Source organism: Urocitellus parryii, chromosome 5 (genome assembly GCF_045843805.1).
Source record: "Urocitellus parryii isolate mUroPar1 chromosome 5, mUroPar1.hap1, whole genome shotgun sequence".
Taxonomy (NCBI): Eukaryota; Metazoa; Chordata; class Mammalia; order Rodentia; family Sciuridae; genus Urocitellus; species Urocitellus parryii.
The window spans coordinates 50,144,682-50,161,518 of NC_135535.1; the positions used below are offsets into that span (position 1 = coordinate 50,144,682).

Consider the following 16,837-nt stretch of genomic DNA (forward strand, 5'->3'; position numbering starts at 1 on the left):
GAAGTAGCAGTGACTAGTTTGTCTACTCATTTCCTTACTTTTCACCCTAATGGGAAACAATTTTCTAGGGGCAAGAATATGGTTGTTTCTTATTGGAGAATAAAGTAAACATTTGACCAGAAAAGGGGCCAGAAGAGAACACTGCCCTCCTCCCCATACGGTAAAGAAAGCCAAAAGTAGTATATGAGAGTGTCCTTGATATGGATGGCACAGCCTCCTCCATCCTGCATCCTGGTGGGTCTCAGTAGGGCTATAATAAAACTCAAACTCACTGTGCAGCAGGCTTCCTGGCTCCCCTGTGGAGAGTCTGCAGGGCTCCGCCATGGCTTGCCTCTTGGTTATCTGCACCGACTGCACTATTAGTTTTCCATCTGTTCCTTTATTTAAAATGGATCAAATCTCATAAAACAAGTGGGAAGTCAAATACATAGTCCTGACATACAGGCATCTGTAACAAATGAGAGCTACTGATTTACTGTTACCCTAGTGGCTTGGAGTCTGCCAGAGACCAGCCTTATTTTTCAATAGTATTTTCAATAGTATCCTTTTCTCAATAGCATTTCATTTACATATTCCTATGTCTACTGTTCAGCAATTACTTTATGATGAGTCTAAAAATGTGTAGCATGCCGTTTTATGAGGAGGTAATTTCATGGACCTAAAATAGATTCAAAATGCCACTTAAGAAAAGAACCCTGATTTTCAAGTGTCAGTTTCCCTAAACCCCAAAATGGGAGTATTGTCTTCCTTTCAGGGTTATTCTGAAAGTTAAAATAGATAATGGGGCTGGGGTTGTGCCTTAGCGGTAGAGTGTTTGCCTCAAATGTGCGAGGCCATGGGTTTGATCCTCAGCACCACCACATAAACATAAATAAAATTTTAAAAAGATGTTGTGTTCAACTACAACTAAAAAAATTAAATAAAAATAGATAATGGACATGAGAACATTATGAAAAGTATAAACTGCCTTAAAATGATGGATAATCTTGAGAAGTAGCTAGAATTTTTTTATTTTAATTTCTGTTTTCAGTCAGGTAGTGTAGCTCATGCTAGATTGGTGGGTTCTTGGATATTCCTGAAAGGAAGAGGCCAACCAAATATCCACTTCACCTGATTATTTAAGATGTTTGATTCATGGAAGAATTTACCTTTTTTCCATTCTTTTCCATGGTGTATGGGACTTCAAGCATTGTTCTCTCAGTTTGAAGAAGCAAGAGCACAGAGGCATTTAGCCTCTTCTCTGGGACAATGGTTCGGCTACCCAACAGAGATTCCTTCTCACTATCTGCGGTACACATCTGATGTCTCTCTGTCTTAGGATAGTCCCTCACTTCCAAAGTGCTCCTTTCTTCTCACCTGCCCATCTGGAGGAGACATGCTCCCTACTGTTGGCTGGACTCCCAGACCAGGGCATCTGACCATTCTATCCCTGGCACAGTAGCTCTGTTTTTTTTATATCCAAATAATTATTCAACATAAGATATTGATCAAAACAGGACATACAAACAGATAGGCAAAATAAATTAATTTTTCCAGCAATATTTTATTAATTTACTAAATTGATTAATTTATTATTATTAACACTAACTTACTGAGCAATTTTTAATACTTTCATTTCTCTTCCTATTAGGTAGAAATGATAGTCATATTACAAATAAATTACCTACTTTCATCTAAAGAACTTAAACCTCTAAATGTACATCTGTAGTCTACAGGAGACTTTCCCAGGACTACAGGTAGAGCTTTCAGTCTCCCAGGCTTTGTCATGGACTTCATTGAAGTTGTTGGTATAAACATTTGTCTTTTAGATATTTAGAGAGTGACCCACAGGAAAGTAGAAACTGTGAGCATTTATCCTTGAAATGCTAGTTCCTAACACAGAGTCTGGCAATTACAAGTACTCAAAAATATTTTTGGTCCAAAACAGTCTACAAGTAGTCATAAGAAGAATGTAGCTAACTTCTGTAAGGGAACACTGGAAATCAAGAATAATCTTTAAGTAAGTTGGAACAATATGCTTAACTTGGAGAATCCAATTTTTAATCATGCCAACAACTTAAAAAATGCAACTACAACTATTTACAAGGTAAAATCACAGATCATATGTTTTCCCAAAGGAAAACTGCTTGGAATTCTAGAAGTGGCACCATTTCTAGATCTCTTGCCCATGCCTTTTCTGGTTATGGCCTCTTGTGACTGATGTGTATCACTTGGCCAGTCATGCTCTGGAAGAGAGGAGGTGAGCCACTTCCTATCTCTTAATAATTTGAGTTCTGGTTTAATTTAGATCACTAGATGATTATAGGAATATAGGACTAATAGATTTGGGTGCTATTACTATCGAGCTCTTAGATGGACTCTAGAGTAATCCCTACTTAAGAATGAATTTCCCTGAAATCACATATAAAACTTTTCTAGGATGAGTCCACAAATTTCATTACATTCTCCAAATAGTCTGATTCCACCAACAGTTAAATATCACTACTAATTATTTTGTCTAATGTTCATAGCAATCAAAATACAGTAGAAGATTGAGAATCTGCATACTTATAATCTTCTAATATAATAATAATAATAATGACAGCAATGTCATGGCTTAGATAAACACTATGTGACAGATTATAAGTTACTTATAAGAAATATGTCACTTAATCTTCAAAATACCCTGGAACATAGGTACTGTTGTTATCCTTATTTTAGAGGTAACTAAGCTTCAGAAAGATCAAATGCCTTGTTAATCGATTATTAACACCAGGAAGACTAATAGCAAATTTTGACAAATAACTGATTTTTGAGAAGTGGAAGACAAAACGAATTCTACTTTTCATATTTTAAAAACAATGATTTTTTTTCACTGAATGCTTTAGGAGATATTTGGTATCTGAATCAGTTGTACCAACAATAGAGATCACATCTATGTATTCTCTTAAAAACTGATCTAAATACAAATTATATTCTGTGCTTTTTTAAAAATTATATCAAAATGAATTCTAATGTAATGTATCACTAAAAAGAAACAAAAAAAATTTTTAGGATAATACATTTGAAAACCCTGATCTAAATGTCACATACTTTAGGAGTCACTGATTTTTATATTTGGCACTGCATGTTTGTAGATTTCCTTTTTTTTTTTTAATGCTCCAAGAAGAAACATATAGATATTAATCCAGCCTTCCCCTTCACTGCATGAGATAAATTCTGATCATAATTTTATTTCACACGAATATTTGTGCTGGGTAATATTTATATACTGTTCATCCCTGCCACTAATCTAATTTATGCTCATGTTCCCAGGGGATGAGAAAAATTCTGGTACATCCCTCATGTCGTGACACAGCAGTGGAAAATGCCAGAAGACCTTTTCTCTGTTAGTCTGTGCAAGAACTGAAAAATGCCGTTTATCACAGAAACCCAGCTTTGATCCCTGCAGCTTTGCTGAACCAGGCAATATTAGGAGGCACTTGAAATGAATATTGGAAAAAGCATCTGTTTATTTCCTGAGAGGGATACACTTCTTAGTGCTACCACTAAAAGTAATATACAGATAAAACTGTAGCGTAAGCATTAATATCTTTGCAAAATTAGTACGCAGATATAGCGCTTGTATTCTGATATAAGCCCTAGCCCCTTTGCTATGGCATCAGTTAAAATGACCAACCAACAAGCATAGGAAAGGAACTCTGCTCCTGTTCAGACTCTGCTCTTTATCATTCTGCATCTGCACCATGAAGCCATAATTCTGTTTGTCATAAACTGCTCACTGCCCTGTCATAATGCCCTGTGTCAGGACTGATGTGCTCATGCCCTCAGCAGTTACTAGGGTGCAAACGTTCCAGGCACCATTCCAGACCCTGGAGACACAGCAGAGAACAAAACACTGTCTCTGACATCAGCATTTCAAAATTTGTGACTTAGTATAGGGAGTTCTCATTGATGGCATTTCTGTGTTGCTATTCATGGTATTTTAAAAAATGTATGCCCTTGATGGAACTTCAAAGAGTAAGGAGCATTACCAGTGCATCTTTTGCTGAACGTGTGTCTATTGTTGCTTTACCACACTTTCTCTCTTTTTTTTTCTTTTTCACACTTTCTCTTTTTGTGGTGTATCTATGGAGTGAGGGTCTTACCACTTTGGAACTTGACAAAAACTAAGGTTAAATTTCCAGCCTGGTACTTAATTCTCAGTGAGATTCTCTTACTCAATACTGTGCTGAATATTGGCTTCTGTTCCAATCATTCACAACTCTCCAAACTTCCTTTGTTTCCTAGCTTCCCTTTCTCAGTGATGGACATCAGCACCCACCAATCATGCAAGTTGGAAAACTTGAGATCTTCTTGACCCTCCTCTTCCTAGCTCCCCACTTCCTGATTGGTTTCTAACTCAAAGGAATTTCTCTTCATTAACATATCTGCAGTTCCTGCCACCCATATAACTAGTGGTATATTTTAGTCTCTCAGGCATTACCTATATATGACACAGTCAAATACCCATCCCCCCAAATCCACCCAACCTTATTGCCTGGGAACCTGTCAAGACTCTAGCCCTCAGTCTTCTTTGAAGTTAGGTGTGAACATGGAATAAGCCATACCCTTGAGAGTATCTGCAGGCCAGTGATGGATTTTACCTCAGCTCTCTTTCCCCTCCACTCTACTGAACACAGATAGGATATGTTCCTAGTGCAGAAGATCCCAAACTTTCTCTATTCACAGAACCCTAGTGTCTCAGTAAAATTTTTACAGCACCCCAAGCCAAATGAAATACAATAGTTCAATTTATGAAGTAGTTAAATCCAAACAACCTAATTCATATTTTGTCCAAACAACCTATTTACCATTTGAAGAGAAACATAAATAAGAAAGTTTAAAATGCATTTATTTCATTCTTAAGTAAACCACAAGTGCCTAGTAACCATAAAAATGTGTTTGTTGGACATCATACAAATTCTCAAACCCACCAATCAGATTAAGCATTGACAACCTCACTTCTTGTTTCACATTGATTTTTACATGGAATTTGCTTCTTATCATTGCACAGAAATCAGCTTTGGAAAGACAGGACATCACCCAAAGCAATGTATTATGATCATATGTTGAACTAAACTGCCTCAAGTAAGGAGATACTGTTGTGTCCAACAGATATATAGTATGGCTGTGTTTCTCTCAAAAATATAAAATGACCCAGAGTAGACCTGTCACTTCACCATGAAACTTAAGATATCTCTATGTTTTGGGGAACCAAAGCATTAAGGGATAGCAGAGACACAAAGAATTTGACTGCTGATCAGAAACACCCATCTAGATGTAGATTATGAACAGAAATATAAGTTTCTGTTATATGTGAGCTATTCTTTATTTTTGGATTTGCTGACATAATCTGACCTAACTTAATGCATTATATTACTGCAGTGGCTTTTTAATGGTTCTCTTTGACACAGCTGGAATATGTTTCTCCCCAACACTTCATGCCATTAATGTCAAACTATTGCTTCAACTAACAACAAGCTAAAGGCTAACCTTTTATCAAACTCTAATCAGAGCACTTTTCTTGGATCCTTCATGGTCTAAATCTCTGTTTACTTCCCCATGTCTTTTCTGCCAATCTCTCCTCATACACCAAACCCTAAATTAGTGCCTCAATCTTGGCAGCATGTTAGAACTTTTAAAAAAGCAAAAACAAAACAAAGCACACAACAAAACAAACCCCAACTGCAGAGGTTTTGATCTAATTGAAATGGATCTGTTCTTGGAAATACGAATTGCAACACACCCAATACCAAGAGGATAATTTAAATAGCCCTGTAACTATGAAAGAAATTGAATTTGCAATTTTAAAACTCCTCAAAAAGAAATTTCCAGGCCCACATAATTTCACTGGAAAATTCCACCAAATATTGAAAACCATTCTACACAACCTCTTCTAGAAAACAGAAAAAGAAATGCATTTTCCAATTCATTTTTGGAAGCTAATATTATTACCATGATACCACAACCAAAGAAAAATGTACAAAGGAGAACACTACAGGCTATACTACTCAAAAATATAGATGATTTTTTTTTACATTTTTTATAGTAGTAGATGGACAAAATGCCCTTATTTTATTTGTTTATTTTTATGTGGTGCTGAGGATCAAACCCAGGGCCTCAAACATGATAGGCAAGTGCTCTGCCACTAAGCTACAGCCCCAGCCCAGATGAAAAATGCTTAATAAATTATTATCAAATAGTATTCAACAACATACAATAGTATTACATCATATGACCAACTGGGGTTTATTTCAGGGATGCAAGTATTACAAAAATCACTCAAAGTAAAAAAAAAAAATCAAGGTAAAGAAAAATCACATGATCATATCAACCAATGCAAAACAATTGACAAAATTCAAACCCATTTGTGATAAAAGCTCTCAGAAAAATAGAATTAGAGGGGAATGAGACATTTCCCCCTAAGACTGGGAAAAGGTAAGGATGTCCACTCTCACCATTCTTAATCAACATAGTGGTGGGAGTCCATTCGGTGCATAGAGCAAAAAAGGTCAGTAAAAGGCACATGGATTGGAAAAGAAGAAATAAAGTTGGTTCTGCTTGCAGATGAAATGCTTATCTTCATAGACAACCCTGATGAATTTATCAAACATTTTATTTATTTATTTATTTATTTATTTGCTTATTTATTTATTTATTTTTAAGAGAGAGTAAGAGAGGGGGGTAGAGAGAGAGAGAGAAGAGAGAGAGAGAGAGAGAGAGAGAGAGAGAGAGAATTTTAATATTTATTTTTTAGTTATCGGCGGATACAACATCTTTGTTTGTGTGTGGTGCTGAGGATCGAACCCGGGCTGCACACATGCCAGGCAAGCGCGATACATCTTGAGCCACATCCCCAGCCAGATGAATTTATTAAAAAAGAAAACAATTTCTCAGAATAAATCTAAGTTCTGTGATGCCACAGAATATAAAATAAATATATAAAAATCAATCATATATCTGTATGCTAGCAATGAACATGTGTACCTTGAAATTAAAAAATAAAATGCCATTTATAATCATTCTCCCAAAATGAAAAAATTTGTATGCTGAAAACTAAAAAAAATGCTGATGAAGGGAAATCAAAGAATCCAATCTAAATAATGGGAGAGACATGCCATCTTTCATGGACTAGAAGACTCCCTAGAGTAAAGATGTAAATTCTTTTCAAGTTGATAAAAAAAAAGTTTGACACAAATTCTATCAAAATCTCAACAACAGTTTGGTAACTATAGAAGAGATATTTCAAAATTTATGTGGAAAAGCTAAGGAACAATTTTAAAAAGCCTGCATAAGGTGGGAAGAATTGTTCTGCCCAATTTCAAGATATTATTTAATTACAGTAATAAATACTGTATTGTATATCGGAACAAACACAGAGAGGACCTAGAAATAGACCCATAGAAATATGCTTAACTGGGTTTTTTGGAGGGAGGAGTTACTAGGGATCGAACCCAGGAGTACTTCACCACTGAGCCACATCACCAGTCCTTATTATTTTTTATTTTGAGACAGTATCTCACTAAGTTGCTTGGGGCCTCAGTAAGTTACTGAGGCTAGCCTCCAACTTGCCTCAGACTCCAGAGCCTCTGGGATTGCAGGTGTGCCCCACCATGCCTGGCTCCAACTGGTTTTTGACAAGATGCAAAAGCAACCTAGTAGATGAAAATAGCCTATTCAGTGAATGTTGCCAGAGTAATTGGAAATCTATAAGCAAAAAAAAAAAAAAAAGAAGGAGAAAGAGGAGAAGAATCTTGACCAAAGCCTCATACTTTCAATGATCAAAATGGACCACAGACTTAAAATATACATCATAGTATTATAAGAATTATAGAAAATATTCACAAACTGTAAGGAAAACAATGGAGAAAATTTGATGACTAAGGGCTTAGCACAGAGTTCCTAGACTTGATAAAAGCATGAGCCATAAAAGGAAAAAATCAATCAGTTGGACTTCATCAAAATTAAAACCAGAGTCTCAATGAAAGACCTTTCTAAAAGCATGAAAATAAAGTCTACCGACTGGGAGAAAATATCTGCAAACCATGTATTCAACAAAGGACTAGGATCTGTAACTTATAAGACATTCTCAACACTCAACACTCTAAAAACAAACAATCTAATCAGGAAGTGGGGAAAAGGAATGAAGAGACATTTTACCAAATAAATAAATAAATAAATACTCCAAAATTAAAACTAGAATATCACTACACACTTATCAGAAGGGTTAAAATAAAAAAATAGTGACAACACCAAATACTTTGTAGGATGCAGAGAAGCTCAATTACTCTTACACAATTGGTGAGAATGGAAACAGTAGAGCTACTTTGGAAAATGGTTGAGCAGTTCATTAGAAAACTAAATATGCGCCTACCATATGACCCACAAATTATGCTCCTGGGTATTTATCCCAGAGAAATGAATATTTATGTTCACATGAAAACTGTACATGAATATTTATAGCAGCTTTAGTCATAATAGCCAAAAAATGGGAACAGCCAAGATGTCCTTCAATAAGTGTGTGGTTAAACAAACTCAGGCCTATCTGTGCCATGGAATACCACTCAGTGTTAAAATGGAGAGAACTATTGCCACTAGATTTGTCTAGTGATATTGAACAAATCACTACAGAATGAAGCTGAGTATAAAAGGTCAACTCTGAAGATTTCACTGTATATAATTTTGTTTATTCAACATTTTGAAATTGCACAATTATGATAATAGAGACTGGATTAGGGGTTTCCAGGGTTACGAAAGAGATAGGAGAAGGAGGGATATGGCTGTCCCTATAAAAGGGTAACCAGATGCTTGAGGTGAGGGAAATGATCTGTGTTTTGACTTCATCCATGCCAACATGCCAGATGTGATATTATATTACAGTTTTGCATCATGTTACCATTGGGGAAAACAAGGTAAAGGGCACAAGGGATCTATGAGATAGTTGTAGATTCTCAAATGTCTTTAAAATTTAATATACACAATCCCATCAAGATATTCTGATTGGATTGGACTGGGGTGAGCCCAGGCATCAGTATTTTAAAAGCTATCAGGGTAATTCCTCCATGCAGCCAGCATTGAGGAATTACGTGTGTTTCCCTGCCGCAGAATCCATAAAATTTCCTACCATTTGTTGTTGCTCTGGTTTTAACACCTCCCCTCTTTCCTTTTGCCTACCTAAGACTGTCCTTCCTGTACCACTCCCCTGAAAGATCCAGAGTACTGCTGGCCTGGGCAGAGCAGGGCCCTTTTAGGATTCACCAGTCACAGCCCTTCTTCTACTCTTGAGTTGCCTTTATCACTCTGTTATCACAATTTGTGTGTTTCTCCTCTTTCAGCAACTCAAGTTACTATTATCCGCTTTGCACATGTAGTTCCTGAATTTCAGGGACCTGTCAAAAATTAGGGGTAACTGCCCTTTCTGTGGTAATATTTTTTAAAAAAAAAATATAAGCAATGAGGCAGGAGATTCCAAACACCAAGGTTTTCACAGCACAAAGTGTGATTATTATGCCATACATTTACTCTATGCAAAGTGGTGTTACAAAACCTAAGATAGTCTGATGTGGGTCCAGGATGCCTTATGCCTATGATATTTCTTTTCTTTCTGTTTTTGTTTGTTAATTGTTTTGCTTTGTTTTATCTTTCCACATATCCCAGCAAATCTAGACTCTGTCTAATTTTGGGAAGCCGATGCTGAGGAATTTTCCGGCCTCCCCACTCCAGTCTCCTGCATCTGCAAGTCTGGTACTTTTTACAATCTCTCAGGGAGACATGATTGGTAGTGTGACATCCAATCACAATTCTATTACCTCTTTCACAGAGGTGTCATGAGCAGGCTCTCTCCACTCTTTCACAGCAGTCTTAAAGAGTGAGCTAGTGTATGTTGGCAACCCAATTTTTCACAGAATCTTTGCAAGGTTATATGTTCTATTTTTGCAATAATGTAAGATATATCTTGTACCAGAAAAATCATATGGGGACTTTTATTGATAGTGTTAACTTTATAAACTAATTTAGGGAGAACTGACACATGCTTTATGTTGGGCTATACCATCCACCGGAATATTAGTTCCTGGATGGCTGGAGTTTTGTTCATTTTGTCTGGTGCTTTATCTTCAGTGCCTAGACCACTGCTTGACACATGGTTAGCATTCATTGTTTATTGGATGATGGAATGGATTGTCTTTCCATTTATGTCGATCTCATATCCCTCAGAAGTCTTTTAAGGTTTTTTTCCTATAACTCTTGTACATTTTCATGATTTTTTTTTTCCTGGAGATGTGACTTTTTGGCTATTGAAGGGGATGTCTTCTCTTTCTACCATGACTTCTAGATGACTGTTGTTTGACTATGTAACATCTACCTGGGTATTATTATTGCACATTAATTTGTAAAAAGCTGTGTTATTAAATTTTATAATTTGTTTGTAAAACTTTTACATAATTACCAAGTGTCATTGTTGTTTTCCTTAAAATTTTCTAGAGTTCAGTAACTTAAAAGATTGAATAACAAGTCCAAAGAGAAACAGCAAACAAATAATCCAATTCTATCAGTGAGATTCTTGTTGGTTATATGAGTAAGCAGTGGTACAGATATAAACCTGTAGTTTCTTCTCTAAAAATTAAATATGGTGATTAAGGAAAATGTCAAATCCAGATCCATCTCATTTCTTGCTGGTTGGGCATCATCTGTTCTCTGTGCTGCTTGCTAATTTGGAAAAACTATAATGTTTGCTGTTTGGTCCTCTTCATTTGGGAAGGATTATTTGCAATTTAAATCACAAAAGAAAGAAATTGTCAGTACATATTGACTTGCCCAAGTTCCCCTGTTTTACCGCAGTGTTGATTCACTAAGCCTTGATATATAAGTGAACTCATGCAAATGAATGCATCTGTCTTCATTTCTCTTTGCCATTAGATCATTATGCAAACATTAAACGCCAAAAAAGACATAAAATGATTGATTACCTGAGCAGAGAATGGAGGTTAGCTGAAAGCAAACTCCAGAAGCAGGTTCCTCCCTTTCCAACCACCTCTTCTCTCCTACCTGCTTTGGAAACACCCATAATGAATTTAGTCAATTCCTTTGGGACTAAAGATACTTATTGGCAGTCAACATTCTTGTGATTCAGTGCATTTTCTTGCAACAATATTGTACATTTACTCCTGAATTGTTACCTAATTTATATATCCCTTCTTTGGTCTGCTCTGCTCAGCTAATCCTGATCAATAAATACAACACATCTGTCAGAAGACAAAACTGTGAAATAAATGTTGCATTAACCTCAAGTCTTTGGTTGACATTGTTTCCAGGACTATCTCCTCTGTGCCTGCCTTCCTCACAACCTGCCCTGTGGCTTAGTGGCCTGTGACTCTGCCTCTGTGACTAGGCTGAGCATCCTGAGGATAATAATGGCCTTCATTTTTTTTTTCATCTTTGTGCTTCAATGTTTGGGTCATAGTAGCATTCAGTAAGTTATTGAATGTATAAATTGCTCCAATAACTGGGGCATAAATATTTTCTTTCTTGTTATTAAAACTAGCTCTTAGAAAAAGATTTGAAATATTTTTAAATGGTAAGGTAGTTGACTGTTACCAGTTTAAAGAGTAGCCAGATCAATGGATTTATATTTTAAAGAATAAATTAAAATAGTTATTGATCTTTTCTAGACTTTTAAGATTCAGCAAGAAACCTGGGAAGGGCTTGGTTTCCTTCAAGACAAAACTGCACTGTCTTCTTTCCGCCATAAAGACTGCTTCCAAACCTGTTTGATGGTGTCCCATTTTATGCAAGAAGCATTTTCTTAAAAACATGAGTAGGGACAAAATTTTTATAAATGGAAACTTACTTCTCACATGCCTGGCATTACTGTTTCATCATTGTGTCTTTGTGAATTTGTGACTAGGCTCTAAAAAACACTATGCTTCCCATGCTTCAAGAAAGGTCTATAGCTGGGCACAGTGGTGAACACCTGTAATCCCAGCAGCTCAGGAGGCCAGGGCAGGAGGATCGCAAGTTCAAGACATTCTCAGCAAACTTAACAAGGCCTTAAGCAACTTAGCAAGATGCTGTCTCAAAATAAAAAGGGCATTGGATGTGGTTCATGGTTATGCACCCCTAGGTTCAATCCCTAGTACAATAAAATAAAATAAATAGAACAAGAAAGAAATTTCTAAAATCAAAAGTTTAAATATACAGGATTACTCTGCATAATCCAAGAAGATGCAAAGAATTCTTTTTTGGGCAAAAATTGTTAGGCAGTTCTATGCTCTGTGGTGAGAATAGTCACCCACCATTTTTTTTTTCCGTCATCTTTATTACTTTAATTATTAACTTTAGTTTTAAAAAATTTACACCCTGGCTTCTACCAACAGGATTTATAGGGGTTATTTGTTAAGTTCATCTCTTCAAATATCATCTGGGCCCATGTGGGTATCTATGGTGCATGTGAGGGGCTATTTTGTTTTAAGGAGACACAGGTGAAAAGCACAGCAATGGACATGGTTACAAATGGTTCTGGCAAAAAAATATAAAAGAACTTGAACTTTTATGCACTTGATAAGAATTTGGGTTCTTGAATGTCAATCCTTATTTGGTCTCTCATATAAAATGTAATGCCTGAAGCTGACATCATAAGCATTCATACCCTCTTCCTCAGCTTCTGCATTGAAGGGCATCGTCGGCTCATACCTTTAGTGCTGTGAGACTGAAGGGTCAAAGCAGGCCTCCAGCAATGTGGGCTGGGACACGGGCATCACAGAGCCTGGAAACCTTGACTGCCCTGCCTGGAATGACATTCTCTGTGGCACTAAGGAAATGAGTGACCTGATGACCCTTGCTTCCTTTCCCCAAGCACTCCATTCTTCTCTGTAGGCTAGATGAAAGATTCTTTCTTTCCCTGATTTGAATTTTTTTATTGCCTAGTAGAATTATATACCAGCAGCAACAATTTTAAAACCTTGATGATAAGCATTCATGGAGGTTTTTAAAATTATAATGAACTGTTATATGTAATTAAGAAAAGGACAGAGGTATGCAGAGGTATCGGGGTTTTTTTTTTTTAATTTGACTTTGAAAAAAGCAAGTCTGTTCTTGCATTTTAATATAAGTGTCTTTGATGTTCCAAAAGTTTATAACCCTGAAATTTGGGGTCAAAGCAGGCCTTTGATTTTGGAGAAGATGGGAAAGCACCTAGTTTCCCCATTTGTATCCAGAAAGATCGCAAATAGTAAAGAGAAGAGTAACATCATAGGAGTTCTAAAACACTATTTATCATAATTAGCCTCTGGATATGTGAATACTGACTTCTCATTTTTATTTCTGAAAGGAAATAATATTCTTAATATTTTCTTACCTTCTGTTTTTGTGACAAATCAAAAGGTTTGAGTTCCCTCTTGGTGCAAAGACATTGTTCCCACAAGATCTGTGAGATTTTACAATTTTGTTGCATATTGATAAATTGATAGCAGTTACCCTGAAATTCCGAGGACCAACACTGCCTTGCCATACTGAGACATATTCAGCAAGAAATCGTATCAGTCGTTGCATGAGCCATTTGGTGCTTGGTTTGTAAATGACAAAAAAAGTGAAAGTTGATAATATTTTCCTTGAACCTGTGGAGAGCTCTCTTCTCCTGTCAGTTGGCTTCCTAAGCTGAAATGTGTCAGGAACTTGGAGTCTGTTACTACACAATATGCATTTGTATTGTTATTTAAAATCCTGTTCTAACTTCTTAGGACTTTCAGCTGTTCTTTTTGGAGTTACAAGGACAGAATTCAGAGAAAGTCACTAGGGAACGGTAGGAAACAGAAGCTGAATATCATCATTGGTATATAAGTCTATTTATTGCCAACCTAGAGCAAACTACCCCACTGGTGCTGGTTAATAAGCCCTTGTGGAATATCTGCCTTGGATGCTATCGGTGCATACCTCTTCATGAGACACTTTTCAGCTTACAATGGAAGGAGACCATGGATATCTTTTCTCATGGAAGAAAAAGTGAAAAGAGTTTCTGGGGAGAAGTCACCTGATCATGAAATAACATCTGTGGTGCTGCTTTCATTTAATAGGACAAACGCTTTTCTCTTACAGAGGAATTCAAGGGCTCCACTGTGGTTGAATTGATGAAGAAGGAAGGCACCACCCTGGGTCTGACAGTGTCCGGAGGAATTGACAAGGATGGCAAGCCACGGGTGTCCAACCTGCGGCAGGGAGGAATCGCTGCTAGGTAACTGCCTCTGTGGGGAAATGGGAAAGAGGTGTGGGGTGTAATTAATTCAAAAATTAAAGCTCTGTCAGAAAAGGTCACTAATAAATAAATGACAGTGCCATCTGCCAGGCAGCACGTCCCCCCAGAAGCTCAGCAGGGCACGGTTCAGAAGCTGCTCCCCCGGCCTGTCAGTGGCTTTTCTGGCCTACGATGAAGTCACTAGGGAGGTTTCTTATGTCATCTAAGGGGCAGCCAGCCTCTGATAAGATTTTAATTTTAACATATATATGGATCTAGACCTAAATGTGCCATCAAACAGCAGACGGGCTGCAGTGGGGATGAGACACAGAGATCATCTCAAAGTGAAGTAGATGACCCATGTTATGTATCCAGGGATGCGTCCACAGAGGGACAGGGCTGGCCAGGAAGAGTGGGAGGCCCAATGTCCCATTTCCAAGTAAAAAATTTGCTTTTTTGATTTTCTGCTTGTGAGACTGCCCTTTCCACCAAGATAAAGAGATGGTTTCCAAAGGACAGAAGGCTTGGAGGGGAAGTTCTCACTTTGCCCTTCTTCCCATGAACTGCAAATTATTCTCACAATGCAAAGGCAGAACTTCCTAGATACTGGACAGGGGTGGGCTTGCTTTAGAGATGCATTCTAAATTTACCTCAGCAAGAGAAGATGGAATATTGAGCTTTATTAAAAGTGAGATCAGGCTGGGTGTGGTGGTGCATGCCTATAATCACAGGGACTTGGGAGGTTGAGGATGGAGAATCGTGAGTTCAAAGCCAGCCTCAGCAAAAGCAAGGTGCTAAGCAACTCAGTGAGACCCTGTCTCTAAATAAAATACAAAATAGGGCTGGAGATGTGGCTCAGTGGTCAAGTGCCCTTGAGTTTAATCCCTGATACCCCCCAATAAAAGTGAGATCAGGGGCTGGGGATGTGGCTCAAGTGGTAACACGCTCGCCTGGCATGCGCGGGGCACTGGGTTCCATCCTCAGCACCACATAAAATAAAGATGTTGTGTCCACTGAAAACTGAAAAATAAATATTAAAAAAAATCTCTCTCTTTTCTCTCTCTGTCTTAAAAAAAAAGTGAGATCAGGGGTCCTTAAATCCTAGACACTAACGTTCTTGTCCACGTAATTCCAAGTTTAGAGTTCTTGTCTTATAAAGTATCATCTGAAATAGTGACTTCTTTTGATAATCAACCCACATATCCAGTTTATAAGCTTAATCTAGCTGATTGCTCCCTGATGCAAAGGTATTACTCATAGGAGAGGCTGACAGGAATATGAGCACCTTAACCCTTCTCCTTCAGACTTTGAGAGACTTTCTTTGGCCCTGGATAAAATCCCAGTGACGATATTGTAACCCATGACATGTCCAAAAGGCAGGCAGCAAAAATGAGAGGGACTACAAAGAAAAAGATCTGAAGTATCTGGGATCTGGATCTATTCCTAGAGAATCAGCCCCTTAAGGGCTGAGCAACTCAATAAATAAATAAAAATTATTTTGTTTTATGGTGCTTTTAAAAATAAAAAGGTTAAGGGGAAATCATAAATAATGGCATACCCAGAGCAGAATTTCTAAAATGTGACAGCTGAGAAAACAGAACCCACTGACACTGTGCTACACCCCTGCCCTCAGGAACTGGTCACCTCCTGAGCAGCAGGGACTTCACTATATTGCCATCTAAACTTGCTTATTCATGAGTGGAAAGTGAAAAATAGATCCAGACTGGCCTGTGGAGAAGATGGGCCACTGAATTAACACTGTCTATTTTGCAGAAGTGACCAGCTAGATGTGGGTGACTACATCAAAGCTGTGAATGGGATCAACCTGGCCAAATTCCGCCATGATGAGATCATCAGCTTGCTGAAGAATGTTGGAGAGAGAGTGGTTCTTGAAGTGGAATATGAGCTTCCGCCAGTCTGTGAGTAAACACAATCTGGGGCAGTGTAGGGGGTACCACATCACTTCCTAAAGCACCTGGCTTCTGTTGTTCCCTTTTGCCACCAGTGTCTCATTACAGCAAGGTCAAAGCAAACTTGATATTTTTAAGTATTTGATTTGAGAAATATATAGCCTCACTCAGAAAAAATAAAAAGAGAATAAGTAACAATGAAATTACCCAGGGCCCATGTTCTTTTAATGTAATGTGATCTTTCTACAACACTTATGTATGTAAAGTCTTATTTATATAAATATAAATATATATATATATATATATATATATACACACATATATATATTTATATATATAATATATAGTCTGTGCATTAAGTACTAAATTTTGCACTCAGATTTAGGGAAAGCATGTTTTATATTGACTCTTGTATAGATATGTTTATGTCTGAAACATAAACATAATTTCAGATCACATTATTATCAAATAATAATAATGGTAATAACAAGAGCAGATAACACATTTTGAACACTTATTAAATGTTGAAATCATAAGAAAGTTGACTTGCATTGATTTACATAATCCTCACCAGAATCGGGGTCAGCACAGGTGAACTTTAATTTATCAAATGGCTGGGTTCAAATCCGAGCTTCCCCTTTTACTAACTTCTTACTTTTGAGAAAGTTACTTAAACTTT

The 16,837-nt window shown here is 37.2% G+C and overlaps 1 protein-coding gene across 7 annotated transcripts in view; it reads left to right on the forward strand.

Annotated features, from left to right (window-relative positions):
• The window catches only part of Grip1 (glutamate receptor interacting protein 1), a 373,677-nt gene that overhangs the window by 223,470 nt on the left and 133,370 nt on the right, over positions 1-16,837 (forward strand). For all 7 annotated transcript variants that reach the window (XM_077798384.1, XM_077798385.1, XM_077798387.1 and 4 more), the window contains 2 exons: positions 14,113-14,248; positions 16,022-16,167. In XM_077798384.1, coding sequence (XP_077654510.1) covers positions 14,113-14,248; positions 16,022-16,167 — 282 coding nt within the window. The remainder of the gene's footprint in view (positions 1-14,112; positions 14,249-16,021; positions 16,168-16,837) is intronic.